Source organism: Hibiscus syriacus, unplaced genomic scaffold (genome assembly GCF_006381635.1).
Source record: "Hibiscus syriacus cultivar Baekdansim isolate YM2019G1 unplaced genomic scaffold, ASM638163v2 tig00009009_pilon, whole genome shotgun sequence".
Taxonomy (NCBI): Eukaryota; Viridiplantae; Streptophyta; class Magnoliopsida; order Malvales; family Malvaceae; genus Hibiscus; species Hibiscus syriacus.
Genome location: NW_024062181.1, coordinates 1,030,868 through 1,056,134, shown reverse-complemented (window position 1 = coordinate 1,056,134; position 25,267 = coordinate 1,030,868). Strand labels below are relative to the sequence as shown.

The 25,267-nt window shown below is 35.3% G+C and overlaps 1 protein-coding gene across 3 annotated transcripts; it reads right to left on the bottom strand.

Moving 5' to 3' along the window:
• Positions 1-4,900: 4,900 nt before the first annotated feature.
• LOC120202903 lies at positions 4,901-15,320 on the bottom strand. Of its 3 annotated transcripts, none has more exons than XM_039203258.1 (9): positions 12,689-15,320; positions 11,951-12,397; positions 11,290-11,854; positions 8,372-8,511; positions 7,425-8,262; positions 7,179-7,246; positions 6,536-7,045; positions 5,620-6,324; positions 4,901-5,544 (listed from the first exon to the last, which is right to left on the bottom strand). In XM_039203258.1, the coding sequence occupies exons 1-9, from the start codon at positions 15,236-15,238 to the stop codon at positions 4,930-4,932; spliced, it is 6,438 nt and encodes a 2,145-aa protein (XP_039059189.1). In that variant the 5' UTR covers positions 15,239-15,320; the 3' UTR covers positions 4,901-4,929. The 3 variants fall into 3 exon arrangements, with proteins under 3 accessions (XP_039059189.1, XP_039059187.1, XP_039059188.1); XM_039203256.1 differs by having other exon boundaries at positions 8,372-8,542; positions 11,321-11,854; XM_039203257.1 differs by lacking the exon at positions 11,290-11,854 and having other exon boundaries at positions 8,372-9,076; positions 12,689-15,319.
• Positions 15,321-25,267: the final 9,947 nt, after the last annotated feature.

Below are 25,267 nucleotides of genomic sequence, written 5' to 3'. Positions count from 1 at the left end.
GCAAGATAGTAATGAGCTTTAGAGTTTGATATCTTCCTATTCCAACTTTGAGAGAGAGAAAAGAAAACACAGGAACAAACAACCAAGTTGGAAAATAATGGTGGACAGATGTGCAAGTTAATTGTTTAAACTATGTTATTTGTTCATGCCTGCTTATTGCATACTTTTGTTTTCTTTCTCGACAAAAGCATCTTTGACTACATCTGGGTTTGGAGATTTAAAACCAAATAATTTATCTGTACATTGTTTATTTCAAGTGGGACAAAAGCCTTGAAGACCAAAAAATTCAGATTGATTCCATATATTATATGATAAAGTTGGCAAAGATTATTATTATTTTTTTGCACGGCAAGATAATATTTTATTAGAATATACAATTTAAATCTAATAGGGCTTAAGGACAAGCACTAATCCACTAGCACAATACAGAATTAACCCACAACAAAAACAAAATATACCATAGAGAATCAAACTATACCTCCATACCATGGTCATATGCTTCTACCACCATGCTCTAAACATATCTGATTTCTTTCTTCCACCTTTTTTCAGCCATATCATTACAATGCCGAGCAACAAAAACAAAACGGATACACTCAATTTGACAAGCAAACTTATCAAAATTAATAAAAAAAATTATAAAACATCCATGGCCTCTAACTTCAATTAGTGACTCATGCACTGCAACTTGCGAATTCAACTTCACTACAAGACCATATCGATCATCTTTCCCAATTCAATAAACATCTCCAAAGCCATTTTCATGGCTAGCACTCCAGAGATTATTATAGTATGTATGATACAAGGGGAAAGATCTCTTAATCACCATTTCAATGAAAGACAATTTACAGTATGGATTTCAAGATTGATACTCCTTAAGATTGGACAAGGCATAGAGATCTAAATATGTCAAATTTGGAAATTCAAATATAATAACATCCCAACGAATGAATTGAATTGTGGAGAAAGTGATTGCATAGCACGACAGAATTCACCAAAACAATGGAAGGAAGGCATTTTAAGCCCACCACACCTTCCATCCTTTAAATTTTTGGTCTAACACTTGTCTGAAACCCCTTAACTGTAGATAAGTTATGAATTTAGTCCCTAAACTATAATTTAAGTAAATAAAGAACTTCAAAGATTAAAACTTGCTTCATTGCTCATAACCTTTGAAGGTAGCACAAGTTCAAAAATCAAAAGTTTATTACAAATATTTAAGTAAATAAAGAATAAATGGACAAAAGCAAATTCAAACAAGACATAATGTTTTTCGTGCCAAGTACAACAAAGATTCATGGTGGATGCAGTAACCTTTCCTTGATTCGCATTTGAATGCCCCGCTAGTCATCAAATGTCCATGCACCCGAATCAATTAAATTTTGGACATTTCGCTTTAATGTCCCACAATTCTCAGTAGTGTGTCCCGAGCTTCCTATGTGGTAGTATCATATGACGTCAACGTAATAGCCTTCAGGAAACGGGTTTTTTTTAATTGAACTAGAGTCACAAGATTCTTCTCAACAAGCGTTGGGAGCAATTTCTTTTACACTTATTTGTTATGCTAATGCCGATTGGGCTACTTCAGTTGAAGATCGTCGTTCCAAAACGGGATATTGTGTGTATCTTGGTGAAAATCTAATTACCTAGTGCCCTAAGAAACAGTCTGTGGTGTCTCGTTCCACCTCGGAGGCTGAGTATAGAAGCCTAACTAACTCAGATGCTGAATTAATATGGGATGAACAACTCTTAGTTGAAATTGGAGTAGTTGTTCATGGAAAACCAATTGTATGGTGCGATAATACTTCGACAGTGTCTATGACTGCTAACCCAACTCATCATGCTTGAATTAAACATGTTGAGATTGATTTACATTTTGTTCGAAAAAGGGTTCTTGGTGGCAAACTTGTTAATTTTCTTCCTTCTGCTGAATAAGTGGCTGGTTTGTTGACTAAGCCAATACCTCCTACTGTATATGCTTTTATGAGAGACAGACTTAGAGTAGTGGCTCCTGAGAAATGTTTTGAGGGAGTAAAGGAAGACGAAAACGAGAAGAATGATAGAGTATAGTATAAATATGTTTTATGCTGGGTAGTTGTGCCAAGCTGGCAGGTTATTACTAATCTGTTAGTTAAGCCAGGATAGGAGGTTAGCCCGTTTGTTGGTCGTAAATGAATTGTATAAATATGTGATAAGTGGGCCTTTTGAGGTTAAGTAATAATAATCAGATTATATTTCCCAAAACTCAACTAATCCTTTCTCTTTTAGTCAAAATCCCTAGAGTTTAGTTTACTTCTTCTCTTCAGCCTTTGTTGCTCAATTATGACCATCCATGACTGTGCATGATAGTATCTTTCACTCTTCATTTCTATCTTTTATATTGATTTTGATGTTGATTTTGGTAGAGAAGACAATAGCGACAGGTTAATCGATGTGAGCTTCAGTTTAAGTGGTTAAAGTTTTCAAATTCTGACACCTCAATTCGAATTTTCTAGCTCCATTTCTTGATTGAGGTGAAGTTCAAGTGATGGTAGTGATGGAGGGGAGTGGTTCAATGGGTGATGTTATGTTCACGGACAAACACATGATTTTATGTTGGAGGGTGAATTTATAAAATTTTAAGAAGAACGAATTTATAAGACTTTAGAGGAACGAAAATAGATTTTTGTGTAAACTAATTTAGTTCCCACTGCATATTCCAAAGTTCAGTTTGATAGCTTGGATGGCTATGCTAAACAGGTTGCCTACTAGAGATCGACTTCTTAGAATGGGAATATGCACAGAAGATCTTTGTGTAAACTGCATCAATTCTCAAGAGACAAGGGATCATATATTCTCGCAATGTCCTCTGGCAGTAGGACTCTGGAATGCTATTTTGAATCTTAATGGGATGAAGTCTTCAATCCAGACATGGGATGAAATGGTTTCAAGGGCAAGTTCTTTATGGAAAGGGCGGTCCCTTCTTACCACCATCTTGAAAATCTCTTGGACAGCTTTAATTTACTTATTGTGGCAGGAAAGAAATCAACGAATGTTTCAAGGCCGTTTTAGAACGGTTGAATGCTTGTTTAAAGAAGTTAAAGACCATGTTGGAATTCGACTTAGAGGAACTAATATTAATAGGCTTGATAGTATTAACTTAAAGCTTTGTAATGTTTGGGATATAATCTAACCAATCTTGTATAGGATGCTCTTTAATTTTGTGATGTACGATTGGTTGATTGGTTGTATCTGAACTTCTTTGGGTAATAAAATCAAAATTATCCAAAAAAAAAAAAATAGATTTTCAACAAATAATAAAAAAAATATTTAAAATATATAAGAATATGAATTTTTTTAAAAGCGACTGTGAACAAGCTTCCATTGACTAACTGATTGAAAGAAATTATTATAGAAAGGAAAGTGATTGAGCAAAACTGATAAGAAAAAATGAGGAAGAAACCAAGCAAAATTTCCAAATCTAGGGAAAAAGTGCAGAACTCTTTCTTCTCAATTTTCTTCGTTTGTGCCCTACTGGACAGCTAAAATATGGGCATTTGAAATCATTTTGAAAAGTAATAAACACCCAAAAAAAACTAATAAAAAACTCTATTCTTTTATATACGGATTAAACTTCCAATTTTTTTAGTTCAACAAATTGATTAATAAGGTAGAAAAGAGTAAAGTGGTTCTGAACAGAGGCTTGGATCAGAACACTGAGTTGCTTGTCGATGTTTCATTTAACATACCGACGGGAGGTATTCTCCTAACGGAGAGTCTTGGCTTCCTTTGCAGCTTCATGAAGACGAGTGAGGCAAAGATTGTGGCGATTTTTGCACGAGGATGGCAGAGTGCAAAGACAGGGCGGCGACAATAGAGGATGATCTGGTGGGGGGGGGGGAAGTAAACTCCATGGCTTAGGTGATCTCTCAGTTGTTTGATCGCGTTAGCATTTTAAAAAACATATGGTGGACATTCCAGGCTGAGCTCGAGCCATACTGATACTTCTAACAAAATATCTAATTCGAATGAACACTAAAGCACAGCAAACATCAATCACGGAGGGCAAAGCATTACATATACTCCAATTTTTATAACAATTGAACTTAAAGATCAAAATTTAGTTACCTAAATGCACTTATACACTTGTGAACTTTCGACATACTCTTCTAAACACTTTTCTAAACAAAACTAATGTTAAGGCTTAAATACATTACAATTCTTTTCTAATATATCATCTTCTACAGTGACTCTAAAACATTAATGAATTGTCTCATAAACCTTTCTATTGATTTATAGAACATCTTTAATCCATGAAATTAAACACATAAAAAAGTATATATTTTTAAGATCTGACAGTTTTTAAAAAAGAATAAACTGAAATCTTATCTAATCCATGAATTTTGTTAAAAAATGCTATGTCGCACGTATACGACAACTTAGTGCCGGACTAAGTATTCGATACGTCCCTAACATAGGTACAAGACGGGTACTATTTGGATACATATAGGGGACATTTCATGTTTAAAGGGGACAGTTGACGTTAATTGAGTATTCCGAAAAATTTTCGAGAACGTGTAAAAGATAATATTTGATCTTTACACTCGTACCTAGGATTATATGAATTAGGATATAATTTTATTTTTTAATTAAGATTTAATTTCTCTTACAAATAAGTATTCTTCGGATCCAAAAAGTTGATAGACTAACTTTGGTGTCGAAAATTCATTGCTCTAATTTGTTAAAGAAATTACAATACTTATTCTTTCATCCATTCTAATTTCCGTTTTTATAAAAAATTATAGTCACTATTGCAAGGATACCTCGTACCCTATAATTTTAGAAATTATTGTTTCTCATCCCCATACCTGTTTCAATGCAACATACAAAAAAATGTATAAATTTTATCAATCTTCTTTTTACTTTTGGAAAACATATGATAACTTTTATTTAATAATCAAAATCAGTGACGTCGTCCCTTAAAAGTTCACGGATAAAATCTGGACAGTTGTAACCGAAAGTGAACGGTTCATTACAGTCGAAGCCGAAAGAAGCTAAAGCATGGGCAACTCTATTGCCCAACCTATGAACGTAGCAAACTCCCACATCCTCAAAGGAATTCATCAACTGTTTCGCCTCTTCAAGAACTAAGCCCAGCATGGAGAACTCTGGTAATTTGCTTTTCAATCTGTTAACCACCGCGAGTGCATCACATTCTATAATGATTTTCGTGAACCCTTTCGAACTAGCAAACTGTAAGGCATGGATCACGGCTTGTGCTTCAACAAACTCGGCCGAGTGGGCTTCTCGAACGAAATGTGCTCCCCCACCCAACACGAAACCATCATCATCACGAACAACAAAGCCAACAGCCCCACAACGATCCTCGATCCGGAATGCACCATCCACGTTGAACTTCAACAGCGGAATACTTGGAGCGCACCAACGCACAACTTTCGGCCCCAAGGGGAGGATAGGTCTTCTTGTATAATTGTGAACTTGGTATTCCTCTTGAAGATCATTGCTCGCCATTTCGAAAGCCACCGGTGGTTGAATGGATTTTCCCTACATTAACCAAAGCATTACGAACATTCTAAAGTTCCCAAAGTAAAATGATAGAGAGTGAGGGGTCGTACGTACCTTTTCATCGGAGAACAATGGTGTTTGGGGTTGGGACTCTACATGCTCAAATATCTCCATCTTTCCACAGCAATACGTACTCAACTTTTTTAACACAGGCCATACTATTCTATGCGTTCCTGGATAGAAACATACGAGGTTTGGCAGATTCCAAAGCCCAATAAAGGATAATTGATTAAATTGAAACCAGATTTCGCGTTCTTCTCCTTCAGCCTTCTTTGAAACAATCTCCTCCACCCCACAGCTATCAACCCGTAGACTTTCAAGTAGCCGAAGATCTTTGGCTACTGAAAAAGGAAACAGAGTTTTCAAACTCCAACACTCCCAAACAAATGCTTTTCGTAGATTTCCAAAAGAAATACTTCCGTTGGGATCTTTGTTCCAGACATGCTTCAACTTTGGCAAGCAAATGAGATTCACTTCTCTTAATTGACTGCCAACCACATTTGTTTCTTCAATATTTGAACCATGGACTTGGAGTTGGAACACTTCTTCTAGTGAAGCACAATCAGTTATTGTTAGTATTTCCAACCTTTGAAATACTTGCGGCACAAGAAATGGAAAAATGTTCGACAACGCGTCGCAGCACTCAACTGTCAACTCTTTTAGCTTTGGAAAAGAATCGGGATGAAGTTGATTATACCATATCCTCTTCACATTTCTCAAATGAGAAACAGAAATTTTCTCCAGGTTTGGGAAAGCAACCTACATAACAATCCAAAGAGCTAATTAAAATAGCTGTTGAATAAAATTAGTAAATTTATAGAGCCATTTTAGAAATTAAGTTATATAAAATGTTAGCTCATTACATTTATATGAAGACACCAGTAAATCACATTTACTAAGATAATTGTCATCGTTGTTGATAGCGAAGTGTCTAAATATGTAAATATTTTTTCAGGGGAAAAAAGCAAACCTTGTCAGAGAAAAATGTAGCAACATTATCAGCTTCATCACCAATTATTGCTTCTTCACACCTATTTTTGGAAAATGTAGACGCAAAGGTAGCCATGTTTGGACAGTCGGCTACCGTAATTTCTTTCAAGGATGGACATTCAAGAGTTGCACTTCCCAGGTAAAAGCTATTCATGTGCGAACATGCCTCCATACGAATGGACTGTAAACGAGGGAATATGCTAATGATTTTATTACCATCTGTTATTGCCGCTTCCTCAACCACTGAAATCGAACCCTCGTCTTTAACGACTTGTTCCATATTACGGCATCTCTTGATTTCTATTTGTTGGAGTCGTCTAAAGCTCAAGGTCATAGAGAGGTCAAAAATGCATCTCAAGTTGTTGGAATCACAGACCTCCAGAAATCTAAGATTTCTTAAATCCAACATTTCTTGCGCATTTCTGCTCCATATGTCTATTAGCTCCGGAAATTCTGAGAACTTCAAAGCCTTCAGGCCACGATATTCGACCTGAGTAACAATACATCAAAAAGTTAAACTTTGGTACCAAAATATTTAACAGGAGCCCAACAAGACTGTTGAAAATAGATTATGCAAAAGATCATTAAATGTATATATTCTTCAGTATATTTTCAATCATTACCGGTTTTTTGTATAACTGCTCCAAAGTGGCATTCTGGTCCCCAGCCCACCGTGCCCTAAAATCTGTTTCTGTAATTATAAAGAGCACATACCAAGAAATGAGATCTCCAGTTTGTGTTTTAGCATATAAATTCACAATTCGATGGATTTACAAGAAGCCTACTGCAAGTCTACAATGAAAACCAAATTTTAGCAATTGATCATTAAATACATATATGCATATGAACTAATTTTCAGTTCTTTGTACCTTGTGTGTGTAACTGTTCAATGGTGGCATTAAGGTCACCAGCCCAAACTCTCCTACTAAAACCTCTTCCTGTATGTTGAACCCCACGTAGCTTTGGTGTGCCTAAAGCTCCACGGAAAAAGTTCTTCAGTGAGGAACATTGACTCACTGTTACTTGATCCAGTGATGGGAACCTCAAAGTATAATTTCCAGAACAGAAACTTTTGAGGTTTTGTAAACAGTGAAGCTCCAAGCATTTCAACTCCCTGAGAACAACCTCACCACATGTTTCATCTCCATTGCTTGCAATCACTTCTCTCATTGACTCACATTCTGTTATCTTTAGTGTAACGAGCCGCTCTAAACTTTGGGCTTTCGAAGATGTAATCAGCTCTACCATCTCTTTGCAATCCCAAACATCCAAGGTTGTAAGATTTTGAAAAGACGACGAAGCAGATGATAAATTACTTAAGCTGCCACATTCATAAACTTGAAGAGTTTCAAGATTTACACAAATGTGGTCAAGGGGAGAGCCTTGCTTCCATAGATGCGTTATATTGTCAAAATATTGCAATTTTAACTCTTTAATTCTTGGCAGCAGCATTATCACGTCTCTTTCCTGACCAGCACCATCACCTTCGCAAGGAGAAAACTCTTCATAATCAAAAGAAACCATCTCAAGCATTTCCAAATTGGAAAATCTTTGGAGGAAATGAAACGGAAAAACTGCTGATTCATCGAGGTAGTCAGTAACTCGAAGACACTTTATATCAAAAAATGAGTCTATCGCAAACTGACCATCACTTATCATTGCAATGTGGTCATTAGTAAATGAAACTTCTTCCAGTTGAGGGATGATCTGAGAAGTCAACAAGCCAAAAACCAACGATACGTTTGTGATTATATAATTTTCTTTTCATTTTATAGATGATGCAAGTAAAACATAACGAAATGGTGAACGGTCATACCTGTTCAATGATGAACAGTGGTCTTGGGAGTTGGGACTCTACATGCCCAAATATCTTAATCTTCCCACACCAATACGTGCTCAACTTCTTTAATGCAGGCCATACTGTTTTATGCATTCCTGGGTAGAAACATACGAGGTTTGGTAGATTCCAAAGTTTAAGGAAAGATAACTTATTAAATTCAAAATGAATATCATGTTCTTCTCCTCCATCAATCTTTGAAACAACCTTCTCCACGCCGCAGTTATCGACAATAAGGCTTTCGAGTTGTACAAGACGTTTTGCTATTGAAAATGGAAACAGAGTTTTCAAACTCCAACACTCCCAAACATCTACTTTTCGTAGATTTTCAAAAGAAAGATTTCCACTGAGATCCTTGTTCCAGACATGCTTCAACTTTGGCAGGCGAAAGAGATTCACCTCTCTTAATTGACTGCTCGCCATATTTGTTTCTTCAATATCTAAGCCATGGACTTGGAGTTGGAACACTTCTTCTAGTGAAGCACAAGAAGTTACCGTTAGTATTTCCAGTCTTTGAAATACTTGCAGCAAAAGAAATGGAAAAATATTCAACAACCCATCGCAGTACTCAACGTTCAACTCTTTTAGCTTAGAAAAAGAACCCGCATGAAGTTGATTATTCCATATCCTCTTCACATTTCTCAAATGAGAGATTTTGATCTTCTCCAAATTGGGAAAACCAACCTACAATACATTATCCATGCAAATGATCAATGAACTATGCTTTGATTTTCACCAAATTCAACAATATAATCTTCGTAGTAAAGTACACCGGAGGTCATTGAAAACTGTAATATGCTCAAATGATCATTTTGGTCATTGAACTTTCAAAAGTTGCAAAATGATCATAAATTTTATTGGACTATTACAAAATAGTCACTGCAATGTTATAATAAATTGTAAAAGTTCAATAAATTAAATGACCATTTTGTAACTTTAGAAAGTTCAGTGATCTCTGGTGTACTTCAACCCAAAATGAAAAGAAAACTAACCTCGATGGAGAAAAATGTAGCGACATTATCGGTTTCATTACCAACGATTGTTTCATTGTCCTCGTTTCTCAAAAAAGTAGAAACAAAGGTAGTCATGTTTGGGCAGTCAGATACCATAATTTCTTTCAAGGATAGACATTCAAGAGCTGAACTTCCCAGGTAAAAGTTTGTCATATTTGAACAGAACTCCAAGACAATGGACTGTAGATGAGGAAATATGCTAATGAATTTATTACCATATGCTATTATTGCTTCCTCAGTCATTACTCTCCTTGAATCCTCTTCTTTGACGACTTGTTCCATATTACTGCATCTCTTGATTTCTAATTGCTGGAGTCGTCCTAGGCTCAGGGCCATAGAGAGGTTAAAGATGCATTTCAAGTTGTTGGAATCACAAACCTCTAAAAGTTCAAGACTTTTAAAGTCCAAAATTTCTTGAGGATTTCTACTCCATACGTCTATAAGCTCCGGGAATTCTGAGAACTTCAAATGCTTCAGGTCACGATATCCAACCTAAGTAGCAGCATATCAAAAAGTTAAACTTTCATGCCGATTGGACAAGAGCCCAACAAAGCTATGATGAAAAATAAATTATGTAAAATATAATTAAATGTACAAATTCTTCAATGAATTTTGCATCAGCACCTGTTCTTTGTATATCTGCTCCACGGTGGCATTAAGGTCCCCAGCCCAACATCCCTTAACATCAGTTTTTGTTAACTGTACTTTCTGCAGTTTTGGCATGCTCAACACTCCTTGATAAAAGGTGTTCATTTTAGGACATTTGCTCAAAATGACTCGTTCCAAGGAAGGAAACCTAAATGTATAATTCCCTGAACAGAAGCTTTTGAGGCTTGGTAAACAATGAAGCTCCAAATATTTCAACTTTTTGAAAACAATCTCATATGTTGTTTCATCCGCTTGGCTTGCAACCACTTCCCTCATCATTTCACATTCTTCTATCCTCATTGTCACGAGGCACACCAAACTTTGGGCTTTGGAGGACGTGATCAGCTCTGTCATCTTTTTGCATTTCCAGACATCTAAAGTTGTAAGATTTCGCAAACTTGAAAAATATGATCCTAAATTGATCAAGCTGTGACAATACCAAACTTCAAGGCTTTCAAGACTTGCAGAAACATGGTCCTCTTGCGTCCATACAAGTCTTTGGTTGGTAACAAAATCCAGTTTCAACTTTTTAACTTTTGGGAGCGTGGTAACCATGTCTTTGTCCGCGCCTGCATCACCTTTGTAAGGAGACAACTCTTCGAAACTGCAAGAACCCCTCACGTCAAGAGTTTCCAGATTGTAAAATCTTTGAAGGAAACAAACTGAGATAACATTCCGTACATTGAAATGTTTTCTAATGTGAAGATGTTTTATATTGCAAAACAAGTCAGCCTCAAACTGACGGTGATTTATCATCGCAATATCATCGAAGGTAAATGAAACTTGCTCCAATCGGGGGATAACCTAACAAATCAACAAGAAAGAACAATGAGATGATATATATATAAACGGATTGACTTATTTTAGGATGATCCTAAAAACATTAGTTTTCAGGCACCAACGAAATAATGTCGTGTTATACATTTTGAAAGGCATTAAATTTTATAAACTCATCTATACCCGAATCCTCTCCAATCCAATTAACTCTAATTAAAAAAATATTCAAATTTAAATTGAATGCATTAGTTATGAGAGATAGTAGATGGTTCAAGTAAAAAAGATGAACTATCTTTATGGAAAGGGTGAAGGGTCATACCTGTTCAGTGATGAACAGTGGTTTTGGGAATTGGAACTCGACATGCCCAAATATCTTAATCTTCGGACATGCATATTCCCTCAATTGCTTTAACGAAGGCCATATTGCTTTATGTGTGCCTGGATAAAAGCATTTGAGATTTGGTAGTTTCCAAAGTTTAAGGTAAGATAACTGATTAAATTCAAACCGAATTTCATGTTCTACTCCTCCATCAATCTCTGAAACAATCTCTTCCACCCCACAATTATCAACAATAAGGCTTTCAAGTTGTAGAAGACGCTTGGCTATTGAAAACGAAAATAGAGTTTTTAAACTCCAACACTTCCAAACATATACTTTTCGTAGATTTTCAAAAGAAAGAATTCCACTGAGATCCTTGTTCCAGACATGCCTCAACTTTGGCAATCGGAAGAGATTAACTTCTCTTAATTGACTGCTTACCACATTTGTTTCTTCAATATCTGAACCAGGGACTTGGAGTTGGAACACTTCTTTTAATGAAGCACAATCAGTTATTGTTAGTATTTCCAGTTTTTGAAATACTTTCCATATAAGAAATGGGAAAATATTCAACAACGCATCGCAGTACTCAACTTTCAACTCTTTCAAATTTGAAAATGAACCTGCATGAAGTTGGTTACACCATATCCTCTTCACATTTCTTAAATGAGAAATTTTGATTTTTCGCAGGTTGGGAAAAGCAACCTATAATGCAGTATTCATGCCAATGGAAACAAAGATTAGAAGTGTTAAATTAAAAGAGAGAGAGAAGGGGAAAATGTACAGCGTAGAAAAGTGTACCGTTTTATTGAACAAAACAAAATCAGTTGGGAAATCTCTGCTCATGGACTTATGGATGAATCCCTTCAATTCCGGACAGTTTTCTATCTCAATAATCTTCAAGGCTGGGAATTCAACAGTATAATCTTCATGGCAAAATCCGATGAGCTTCTCAAGACCCTTCAATTTGAGGGACTTCAATCGAGAGAAACATATTAGGAGAGCTCTGTTTCGAGATGCTTCTTTCATTGATATTATCTCCCGTATGCGCTTACATCTACTTATTTCCAAGGATTTAAGCTGCTGCAGATATTCAGCCATAGAGTCGGATAGCACGTGCTTTAAGTTGGCGCAGCCCTCAATGATCAAGCTCGTCAAATTTTGAGCTGAACAAAACGATTGGGGAATCCATATTCTTTCCATGCTAATTGAGGATAATTTCAACTTCTCCAACTTTGGGAACAACGTCTGCACACATGTACTTGTTTAATTACCAGATCAAATCTCATTAACAAAAGTGCTTTTTAATATTCAAAATCATTATTGAGAAAATAATAAGATAAATACATTAAATTTGAATCTTTTGCTTAAAATATGTTTGAAATCGGAACTTACAGAAGTGAAATATAGAGCTCAAATTTCTTAAAGACTGAAGGAGAATTACATTTAGTTTTTATAAAAAAATTAAAGAATTAAATTTAAAAAAGATGGAAATGAGACAAAAATGCAAGCATTGGGAGAAGAAAAAGAATTTATTACCTTTTGGTTGAAAAGGGTCGTTTCCTGTGGCTGTGGAGATATGGAAGTCCAACCTTTGTTTCCGGAGCAAAAACTAATGAGGTTAGGCAGACCCTTAAGTGTCAAAGACTTGAGATGAACAAATTCAATTCTGTGAACATCATCATTATCTTTAAGGATATATCGGACCATCGCACCATTTTCGATATGCAAATTCTTCAACTGTTGAAAATAATCCCTATACTCATCATGTGACAACATCTCCACACCTTCCACTTCATCTATATATAAATTCTCAGCTTTCCTCATTAAAGCTTTGATTCCATTATTAAGAAAGCTAATGCGTGTCTGTAGGTTGAGTCTTACTGTTCTGGAGTATTCACAAGCAAAGTTGCAATCCCAAACCCAATCCCAATCACTATCTTCTGCCACGAAAATAATGTATCTTTGCAACTTTTCAAAGAATAAATCTTTGGGAATAATGTTTGCATTAGGGATGTGAATTTCTAAAGCTGTTAAACAGGACAAAGCTACTAACTCGGCAAGGCTAGAATTGCTTTGTTGACTAGAGTGTCCCTCTGCTCCCCATTCAACAAAACTGTTGCGCATATACAGTTCTTCTAATCTAGACAATTTGCAGAAGACACCAAGTGGGATTCTTTTGAGTTTGGGACAATCACGTAAATCTAACCACTTTAGCTTAGTCAGTTGCCCTATTTCTTCAGGCAACGTTTTAACATCAGAACCAAAAAGGCAAAGAATTTCCAGATTCTTGAGTTCCCCGACCAAGGAAATATCTCCCAACACACAACAAAACAAGCATAATGTTCGAAGGTTTGCTAGCAAGACAATTGATGAAGGCAAGGACGGGAAACTCATGTCAGCCAAAATTAGGACTTTAAGATTTTCCATTTCCTTAAAAAAGTTTGAAGGTATTTTCACCCGAGGATACTTGCTACCCATACAAAAAAGAGTAAGTTTTGAACATTTCAACTTATCAGGAAGCTTGCTGATACTAGCATACCTCAAACTAATTTTGTTGCACTCTTTCATTGTTTCATCATCTGGCCAATCATTTAAAACATCACCGTGCTTTACAACAAATGCATGGTTGCCTTTAGAAGCAATTGACATGGCCACATCACAAATAAGATCATGCATATCAAAGTGGTGATCATTATAACTATCAATCAACAAACAAGAGGCTTTGAGATGACTCACCACTGTCAAGAGTCTGTTCCGTGTTTCTTCAATTGTGTTGACACCATGAAATAACCCCAAACCAATCGAACACATGAGCAACTCATCCAAGTAAGCATCATGATCCATTAGACTGCAAAGCAAGAAAGTCTGTTTATGTTCTTCGGTTGGTAAACGATCATAGCTCAATTCTATAGTTGAATATGCATCTCGTGGTACTCCGCTGAAGTTGCTTGACGATGGCCTGTTTAGTTGGCGCAAAGCATCCACCCATTCAAACAAAGGCTCATCTCTCAAAGACATTGCAAGTGTTCTAATGGCAATTGGTAGACCACCACATTTTTTAGCCACCTCTGTTGCTATAGGTGACAAATCACGACTTTCGACACCATCCCCTGCCGTCTTCTTGAAGAAAGCCCAAGCTTCTTCGTCCTCTAAAACTCCGATAGCAAAGCTTTTTTTAGCATCCATACCCTTGGACAGAACACGAAGATTTCTGGACGTCAGCAGTATGGTGCATCCCTGATGCTCATCTCCCAAAGGAATGCCAACTTCCATCAGGTCCAATCTTTCCCAAATATCATCTAAAACAACAAGAATCTTCTTCTCTTTCTTCAACCTCAGGCACAATCGACTTGCTCTTCCACTCACACTCTGCTCCTCAAATTTCAATCTCAACATATCTGCAATCTGATCTTGGATTTTCTGGATGTCAGGGGTATGAGTCAAAACAGCAAAAACCACCGAGTCGAATACCTTATCCTCTTTGACTTGTCTCATAACTTCTTTAACAAGCATGGTCTTGCCAACACCAGGCATTCCGTGCACCCCTACAATGTTGACATTAGGATCTTTCACCGCCTCCATGACGTAGTTAAACGACTGCTTTCTTGAATCAAAGTCCTCAAAATCTCTGGGAGGTAAATCCACAATGGGCCGTGGGACACCAGGATATGATACTCTGTCAAATCCACCTGGCCGCAGGAGTTCATCAACTGCACTGGCTTCTTCTATAGCTTTCTTGCAAAGCTGATAGCGAGCCTTGAAATTAGGGCACAAGTTGACGAAACACTTGTTGTTTGCTTCGTCTTCAAGACCCTTAACTTCATCATACTTCGAATTGATAACATTGTCTGCTTTAATCAGCCAACTCTTGACGTCGGGGTATATACAGTCGCCGTTCTTTTCGGCAGCATCAATGTCCAGCAGCACTCTGTCTCTTTTTCCTTTCAACGTCTCGACTTTATTCTCGTAATCCGAAACCGTTTCTCTATAGTTTCGTACATAGGTGAAGCAGCCTTTGATTTTTCGGAACAAGAATCCGGCAACACCAGTGAGAACGTTGCTAGCGCTTCCCGTAGTAATATCCATTTTTATATGGGGGTTCAAAAGTCAAGCAAAGCGTAAGTGATGGGATAGTAACGGAGACAATAGGGAAGCAGATTCAAACAATAAGGAAGTAAGGTTAATGAGACCAGGTTTTGACAGATTCCAAGCTCTCAACAAAAACAACGTTAGGGAAGACAGAGTAAAGTAATCGAACGAGTTTATTTTGAGTATTAAGGGAAACTGATTAAACGTAGCTAAGATGGGAAAATAGATGTGAAAACATTTGTGGATTTTGATTAGGCAATGGAGGGATATATGAATGCGAATACCTGAGATGTATTTAGCAAAGATGATGCAATAAAATTACCAGGAAACTGCAATAATATTCCAAATGACTTTGATATAAAGTAAAAGTCATTGGAGTAAGAAATTTACCACGAAACAGCAATAATGTCGTTGCAATAATATCGTTCCATTGTCTTATGGCGCAAAGATCCGTCGAAACGTTCGTGGAAATTCCGGGACCTATTTAAAATGATTGAAAAAACCATTAAAGATATTGGAGATATCACTATCGACATTTCCGGGAAAGTGGATGGAATTGCTGATGCGGCGGTTCCCTTTTAGTTTGTCAAAAGAAAGGATTGAAAGTTGAAACCAAGTATTTTCTTTAGCAAAAATCAGTATGAACGCTGCAATGGAATCCAAGGACAAGCTTTAGAAGTCAAGGAGAAGCTTTTAAGGAGGGCGCCAACCAAAAAAAAAGATATGAAAAAGAGAAAGAGGGAGGGAAAAAGGAAGGCAAACAGGGTAAGTGGGTATTTATAAAGATCTGTAAATTTAGTGGGAAATTCTTTGGTTTAATAATAAAAAAGTACTTAAACTATGTCCTTTTTTTCGTTTAGGTGTCTAATTTTTTTTATTAAAATATGTACTTAATGTTTTTAATGTTATCATTTTAGACCGTTAAAAAATCCCGTCAATCACTTAAAATGTGACGCGTAGTATGTTTATAAATTTTCAAAAATTTTATTTAAAGAAACTTAATTTTTTTCAAAAGAAGTTATAAAATTTCTCTAAAATCTCATAAAAATCCCAAAATCATTAATTCAAAATCAACTTCGTCTTCGGCCGTCCCTCGTTGTTGTTTGCCGATTATCCTCTTGCCGTATCCTTAATCCCAAATTTTTAAAATCTCAATACTTATATCTCTAAATCCAATTGGATTACAATTTCAAGTCTTACTAGTGGTAGGGTGCGTGAGGGCTACAGATTGTGGTCGGTGAGTGAGCAAGTCATCATCGACGAGTGAATAGGTGATTACCGATGATAATGGTGGTCGACGACGAAATTGATTTTGGGATTAAGGATTTTAAGTATATTTTGGAATTTTATGAAATTTTAGGTATTTTTCTGAAAAATAGGAAAATTTTGGATTTTTAAATTTATGAATTTTATTTTTTTAAAAAATTAAAGGAAGTAAAAAAATTTGACCACATGCCAACCACTGATTGTTTGATTGACTTTTAATGATTTTTCTTTTACTGATTGTGATAAACTAGACATTTAAAATGATAACGTCGAAAATTTTAGGAACTTACTTTGATTGAAAAAAAGTTTAGGCACCTAAACAAAAAAATATGTAAAGTTTAGACATTTTTTTATAATTAAGGCAAATTCTTTCAATATGTTCTCCGTCATTCTTATAAGGGCTATTGGAATGACATTTTTATTAAGACTCGACGGTTTCGATATGATCCTATTGGATTAATTTTTTAAAAATATAAAGTTCAAATTTGATCGATTCTATTGAAAGGTATTGAGTTTGGGTTTAGGGTGAAAAAAGTTTGACTCGATCTAACTCGATATAATATGGTAATTATATTTATATATTTAGAGATAATTATAATAATATCTCTTTCTATATTAACTTTTTTTTTTCAAATAAATATTTATTTTATTTAATAACAAATGTAAATATAAATATATTTAGATCAGGTCGTGTGTGGTTTTGACCTAAAGTTTTCAGTCGGGTACCCTCTTAAATTCGGATCAGATCAAATACAAGTAAATTGTTTTAAAATATAGTTGGGTCTTGATTCTCAATGAGTATGAGCTTAAAATGTACATTTAATATATGATATTGTTAATATTTTCAGCTAATTTGATTAATAAATCGATTTCAAACTGAATTAATAAATAATCGAATTTTAAATTTTTTAATTATTAACTGATTTAACAAAACCTAATTAAATTTTAATTTGACTGATTAATTCAATTAAAATTGAACAATAAACACCCTTAGGAAAACAAAATTAACAAAAAATACAAATATTAAAAATTAAATTTATCATATGTCTACCAATAATGTTAATAAGAATCAAAGGTCAGCACCAAGGTTTCAAATAGCAGTCGAATAGTGGTATTGTGGTTGTTATATCGCGGTCGCGACGGTGTCCGAAACTGCTATCGCGAAAAATATCGGTGTTAAGCGGGATAACACCAATAGCGGCAGACCGCGGTCGTAATTTAACGGATCGCGACCAATCGCAACAATAGAGGACCGCCATTATGCTATTATTCTGTTATTTTAATTAAAAAACAGGTTTTTTATTAAAAAAATCAGCTCCTTTGAAAAAGTTCACGACTGCGATATCTGTAATGACCGTAATAGCATCCGTTATATCCGCAACCGTGATAAACGCGACGCGACCGAAAACGTGACCGCAAATGATATTTAAAACCCTGTGTTGAGTTAATCGAATGACGAAATTGGCCAAGAGGGGGGTGAATTGGCAATAAAAAAAATTTGGTGGAAGCTTTTGCAGAAAATTGAAAGAAATTGCACAACGATTTAGAGTGGTTCGTCTTTCTCAACCAAAGTCTACGTCCACTACCTTAGCTATCCACACTAAGGATTTTCCACAAATTCACTAATTTGTCTTTCTTTTGAGGACAAAGAGTAACCTTACAATCCCCCAAGAATTATACCCCAAATTCTTGAGAACACTCTCTCCCAAATAGAACAATACAAATTTACAAACTTACAAGGAAATCCTCACAAGGTAGATTGTTTGCACAATTCTAGAACAAAGAAAAGAACACTCAAGAATGAATACAATTGAGCACAATAAGTGTTCTTGAAAGCAAAATGAATATTGAATGAAAAATAGGCTTGAAATGCTCAAACTTGAGGTTTGATGCTTTCTCTTTGATTCTCTCTTGATTCTAGTTGCTTGATGTTTCTTGTTGTTGATCAATGGCTTCTAAGCTTGCTTAAATACACCTTGAATCACTTCTGAACATTGGGGATGATTAGAGAAGATATTATAGCCGTTTTAGTGTGAAAACATTTAATAAAACAACTTGGAGCGTGGGGGGAATCGGTACCCCCTATGGGGAATCGGTTCCCTAAGTGTAAAATTCAAATATTTCGACTGTTATACAAGGGGGGAATCGGTACCCCCTTGGGGGGAATCGGTTCCCTCCGAGCATACTGGAATTCTCGGAGCCAAACCATTCAGGGGGGAATCGGTTCCCTCAGAGCATACTGGAATTCTCGGAGCCAAACCATTCAGGGGGGAATCGGTACCCCCTATGGGGGGGATCGGTTCCCTCTGAGCAATATGGAATTTTTAGTTTTGAAATGGTTCGAAATACTTTGTAAAATTATTTTGAAATTGTTTTATGATTAAAACTTAATTTTACACTTAAGTAAGGATTAAAAATGATTTTTGAAATATTTGGAGTAATGTTTTGATATTTGAATAGTTATATCGAATATACTTAGAAAATCATTTGGAAAATCTTAAAATTCATTTAACTTAATTTGTTATATCGAAATATCAAAATGTTTCAACAATCTCCCCCTTTTTGATATAACAAAACATTTTAGTAATTTTAAGATTTTGAAATCAAGTTTTGAAATTACTCCCCCTTACTTTAACACTTCTCCCATTTATCATTTAAAAACACATTTAACACTTTTCCCCCTTTTTGTTAAATCAAAAAGACATTTTAAAGAATGTAAACAAGGTTTTGAAATCATTTAGCCAGTTGATTATATATATAATTTAAGATGCTAAGATCACAAGCAAGAGAAACGTTAGCCATTAGTTTCATAATCAATATTCATATTTAATGTGATATGGCAAAATTGGTCATATATCTATCATGAAGTAAATGATGCAATAATCAAACCAAATATATAAGTTCATACCAACCATAAATCCTAACAAATTCAAAAATCAATCAATCCACAAATTAAACATTCCAAAATATTCAAAATGTTAAAACAGTAAGTTTGAAGTTTAAAGCAAAACATAGAATCAAACATCCGTAGGAGGATCTGGAGGAGGAAAATGAGCTCGCATAGCGGCCATCTCTTGTGAGAGTGCATCAATACGTTCATTCATCGAAGCGTTGTTTGTGCGCATCTCTCAAAGAATTTCTAATTGTTGAGATCCCATTGCGGATAAATGAAACTCTATAGAAGTAAAGCGCGAATCCATGATCGCATATCGGAAATCAAATGTCTCCATAAAAGATTGAAAATATGGAGGCATTTGATGCGTTTGTTGTGCTTGCTCATCGGGCTACTACTCGGGCTGATCAGGCTCATCTTCGGCTTCATCGATGTCTCGCATTAATTGCTCAAGCTCGGGATCTTCGTCAGTTTCAGGTAGAGCTTGTGAAGAACTAGCTCCCGGAGTATGTGCAGAAGATCGAACCCATTCACCGGTTTTCTTGTTCTTTATCCATCCTGCTCTGGTTAAGGAAAGAAGATTGATTTGTTTCTTAAGGGGAAAACGGCATCTAGAGCGACTCTAAGCCTAGCTTTGGAAAACAGATTACTCAAAAAGCAACCGTAAACTAGAGATGAATAGAGTTTCTTGTTAGGAATAAGATTTACGGTTTCAACAATTTCAGCAAAAATAATCTGAGGTATGTTAATTTTAATACGGTTTTCGAAACAATGTAACCACCAAAGATCCAAGGCTCTAAGAGTAGAATAACGACCTCCGGATGGTCGAAACCACCAAGAAATCATTAGATGAAGAAAACGTTCATGTAGGTCTAAGACACTCGTACTATCTCTTATTTTATAACGAGAACCTAAAACTTGTTTTTCATTCGAAATACCATCGTTATCTAATCCGAATGTATTGGCTATCTATACCGAGTCAATATATAAGAATTGTCCTAGGAGGTAGGAACGAATTCCTATGGTTTCGGTTTCAGTTTGGTTTTTAACACAAACGGTATTAGAGTAGAATATACGAACAAGTTGATGGTAAACGATGGGTTCAAGGTCAAATAGTTTATCAAATTTCCACTCTTGTAAAATGGGAAGATATTTAAAATTGATAGCTAACATAGCTTGACGAGAAGGAATACGTTCTTCCCGGATTTTGTAAGAGTTGAAATATTGATAATACCAAAAGCGATGATTTCTAGACCCAGGATGATTGAAAAACGAATTTTGGATAGTCAAGTTAGGATCAGTGGGATTAGGATTAGAAATTGGAATAGGAGGTGGATTTTGTGGTGGATTTGGTTGACGGTGTGAGCGACTAGATGATGACCTAGCACGTTTAGGATTGGACATGGTTTAGGAAATCAGAATAGAATGGATAACCTACAATTTAGAAAACACAAGTATGCAATTCAATCAATCCCAAAACTCAATTGAGTTCTCAATATTTCAAGGTTCTCTAAATCAATCCTAATGGGCAAAGTTTTTGAAAACTTTTGAAAAATACGGTTTTGAGAAACAATATATGTATAGTTTTCATGTAATTTAATCAAAACACAATAATTTGAAAATCAATTTTTTTTTTATTTCGAAAATTTAAATTTTTTTGTAAAATTCTTGTGTTTTTGATGAAATTAGTTGTAATATCTAGTTTCTAATCACTAAACAATCAATGCCCGATCTAAAGTTCATCCTAGAACTAATTAAAACTAGTCCTATGTTCAAAATCAATGAAATAGAGAGTTTTGAAAAATTTACCTTGAAGGATTTCGGATTTGAGTGACATTAGATGAAGTTTGCACATTTTTGATGATTCCAACAGGTTTAGAAGATGATATTTGAAGTGAATTCCGATTAAGAACGTTGATTTGAGGCAAAGTGGTGATTTGAGAGTGTAGAGGGGAAGAACGGCGGAAGGAAGAAGATGTTTTGGGGTTTTGAAGAGTTCTGCCCGATAAAACAAGAACCCCATGGGGGTATCGATTCCCCTGTGGGGGGAATCAGTTCCCCTTCAAAGGGGGAATCGGTTCCCTCAGGGGGGATCGATTCCCTCTGCACCAAAATGCTAAAATCCGTTTTTAAACACCCAAAATGCTAAATTAATTTCCTCTAGTGGTATTGGCAACTCGTATATTGAAAATTAATCATGTTCAAACAATTAAATTAATCTTTAAACGATATTTGAACATAAAATTAATTTTTCATCAAGAATCATAAACTCCCCCTAACTAATAGAAATGAATGCAATAAAAAATTACTATTATAAACATTTTTCATTTATTCTTAAAAATGTTAAAATTATTTTTAAACACTAAGTGAAGATAGGTTGGTCAAACCTAATTCTCTCATAAGTGTCCAAAATCTTTCCTTGTCTAAGGGTTTTGTAAAGATATCCGCTAATTGGTACAAAGTATCAACAAATTCTAGAACTACATCTTCCTTAGTGACATGGTCTCTAATGAAATGATGTCTTATTTCAATGTGCTTAGTTCTAGAGTGTTTGATGGGATTTTTAGTGAGACAAATAGCACTAGTATTGTCACACTTGATAGGAATGGTACCTACTTCAATTTCATAATAAAAAAGTTGTTGTTTCATCCATAAAACTTGTGCACAACAACTACCAGCTGAAATGTATTCGGCTTCAGTGGTAGATAATGCAACACAATTTTGTTTCTTTGAAAACCAAGAAATCAGCATATTTCCAAGGAATTGGCAAGTACCGGAGGTGCTTTTCCTATCTAATTTGCATCCTCCATAATCTGCATCAGAAAAAGCATGTAATCTAAAGCTAGAGTCTCTAGGATACCAAAGTCCTAAACTAGGAGTGTCCTTAAGGTATCTAAAGATTCTCTTAACAGCTAGTAAATGTGATTCCTTAGGACATGATTGAAATCTAGCACATAAGCAAACACTAAACATAATGTCCGGTCTACTTGCAGTTAGATAAAGCAAAGAGCCAATCATTGACCTATATAATTTAACATCTACACATTTACCTCCTTCATCTAAGTCAAGCTTTGTTTAAAAGCTCATTGGAGTGTCATGAGGTTTCCCATTTTCCAGTCCAAACTTCTTGAGCAAATCTTTGACATACTTAGCTTGATTGATGAAGATGTCATCTTTTCTTTGCTTGATTTGGAGTCCCAAGAAAAATGAGAGCTCCCTCATCATGCTCATCTCAAACTCACTTTGCATTAGCTTAGAAAATTCTTGGCAAAGAACATCATTAGTAGAACCAAATATTATATCATCAACATAAATTTGAACTACTAATAAATCTTTACCTTTATGCTTTAAAAATAATGTAGTGTCAACCTTCCCTTTTTAAAAACCTTTTTCAATTAAAAAATTTGACAATCTTTCATACCAAGCTCTAGGAGCTTGTTTTAAACCATAAAGAGCTTTTTGTCAATTTAAGAACATGGTTTGGAAATTTTGAATCTTCAAAACCTGGAGGTTGTTCCACATATACTTCTTCCTTTATAAAACTATTTAAAAATGCACTTTTAACATCCATTTGATATAATTTGAATTCATGAAAATTTGCAAATGCTAGCAACATTCTAATTGCTTCCATCCTAGCTACGGGAGCGTATGTTTCATCATAGTATATGCCCTCTTCTTGAGTATACCCTTGAGCAATAAGTCTAGCATTGTTTCTCACTATATTACCACTCTCATCAAGCTTATTCCTAAATACCCATCTAGTACCTACAATAGATTTATTACTAGGCCTTTCAACTAATGTCCATTCTTTACTTCTCTCAAATTGATTTAACTCTTCTTGTATAGCCATAATCCAATGTTCATCATTTAATGCTTCTTTAATATTCTTAGGCTCTATGCATGAGATAAATGCAACATAATTACAAATATTTCTAAGAGAAGATCGAGTTGTTACCCCTTTGGATGGATCACCTATAATTTCACCACCCTTGACATCGTTGTACTCTCTTGGATAAGATACTTCCCTTTCTTCAATGGTTGGATTCTCAAGAGGATCATGAGTTTCCTCATTTTTCGTTTCTTCCTTTGATAATGGTTCTCCAACGTCATTTATATTTATAACACCTACATCATCACTCACACAAGAATCCTTCCTCGGAAGGGGATTATCATAAAAACAACATGTATAGACTCTTATACAACTAAAGTTCTTTTATTAAATACTGGATAAGCTTTAGAATTTAAGAAATAACCCAGAAAAATTCCTTCATCACTTTTAGCATCAAATTTTGCCAAGGTTTTCTTTACCGTTGTTTAGAACAAAACATTTACATCCAAAAGGATAAAAATAGCCAATGTTAGGCTTTTTATTTTTGAAGATTTCATATGGAGTTTTCTTTAAAATTGGCCTAATCATTACTCGATTTATAACATAACAAGTGGTATTTGTGGCTTCCGCCCAAAAATATTTTGGCAAATTATTTTCACAAAGCATGGTTCTAGCCATTTCTTCTAAAGTTCGATTTTTCCTTTCAACAACTCCATTTTGTTGAGGGATTCTAGGTGCTGAAAAATTATGGCTAATACCGTTAGAGTTACAAAATTCAGTAAATCCAAGATTTTCAAATTCAGTTCCATGATCACTCCTAACACTAGCTATAGAGTAACCTTTTTCATTTTGGATTACTTTTGAAAATGTGATGAATTGTTCTAATGCTTCATCTTTAGTACTTAAAAATAAAACCCAAGTATATCTAGAATAGTCATCTACCAAGAAAAATGCATATTGTTTTCCACCCAAGCTAGTAGTCCTAGTTGGCCCAAAAAGATCTATATGGATCAATTGTAATACTCTACTAGTTGATACGTCATTAATGGATTTAAAAGAAATTCGCTTTTGTTTTCCTTTAACACAAGCATCACAGATTTTATCATTATCAAATTTAAGCTTAGGCAACCCTCGAACTAAATCACCTTGAATTAGCCATTGCAAAACACTCATACTAGCATGTCCTAGTCTCCTATGCCATAACCAACTATCATGTTCATTCTTAGCAACTAGGCACAAATTAGTCATATAAATAGAATCTAAATGCACCATGTATATGTTTCCTATTCTATGACCAACATGTAGATGCTCGTTTTTGTCCAGGGTCCAATACAAGATTCAAAGTGGATTGCAGGACTAAAATAAATATAATAGTTTGCAACACCCAGTTGTCTCTCTTCAACCGTTTCGCCTATAACTGCAGCAAATAACCAAGTCAGATTTTTTGGGAGCCAAGTAAAAAGCAATGAGGCAAACGGTTATGGAAAAAGAGGGTAAAAACTGATGGAAACAGTTTGTAAGTGGGGGCACGACTTGAAGAGTATTTTGGGGGGAAATAAACTGTAAAGAGTTCAGTTTTTAGGAGGAACCACTGGAAAAGGAGAAAAAAGGAGAAGATTACACAAAAAAGTAGACGAGAAACAGAGAGAACAACAAGTGAAGGGAAACCCATTCAAAAACAAAAGCAAAAAAAAAAAAGGCCATCTAAACTAGCAAGGTCTCAGGCAGTGGAATAAACAAAAAAAACCACCATCGATCATTCATCATAAGCGAGAATAGAGAGCAATTCAACGGGATTAACAGAAAGCAGTAATTATTTTCTTGAGGTATTTTTTTAATCCATTTTTGATTTTTAGTAAAAACAAAGAAAAATGGGTCGTTTGAGGTTACCGTTTGTTGGTGGTCTCTCGTTGGAGCCAATGTCGCCGGAGTCAGTGTTCAAATGTTGATAATCAATCGGGAAACCTTGTACATGAGTTAGGGGTTAGAGTCACAAATCCAATCAGAGATTAAAACAGAAAATAGTAGAATAAATTAG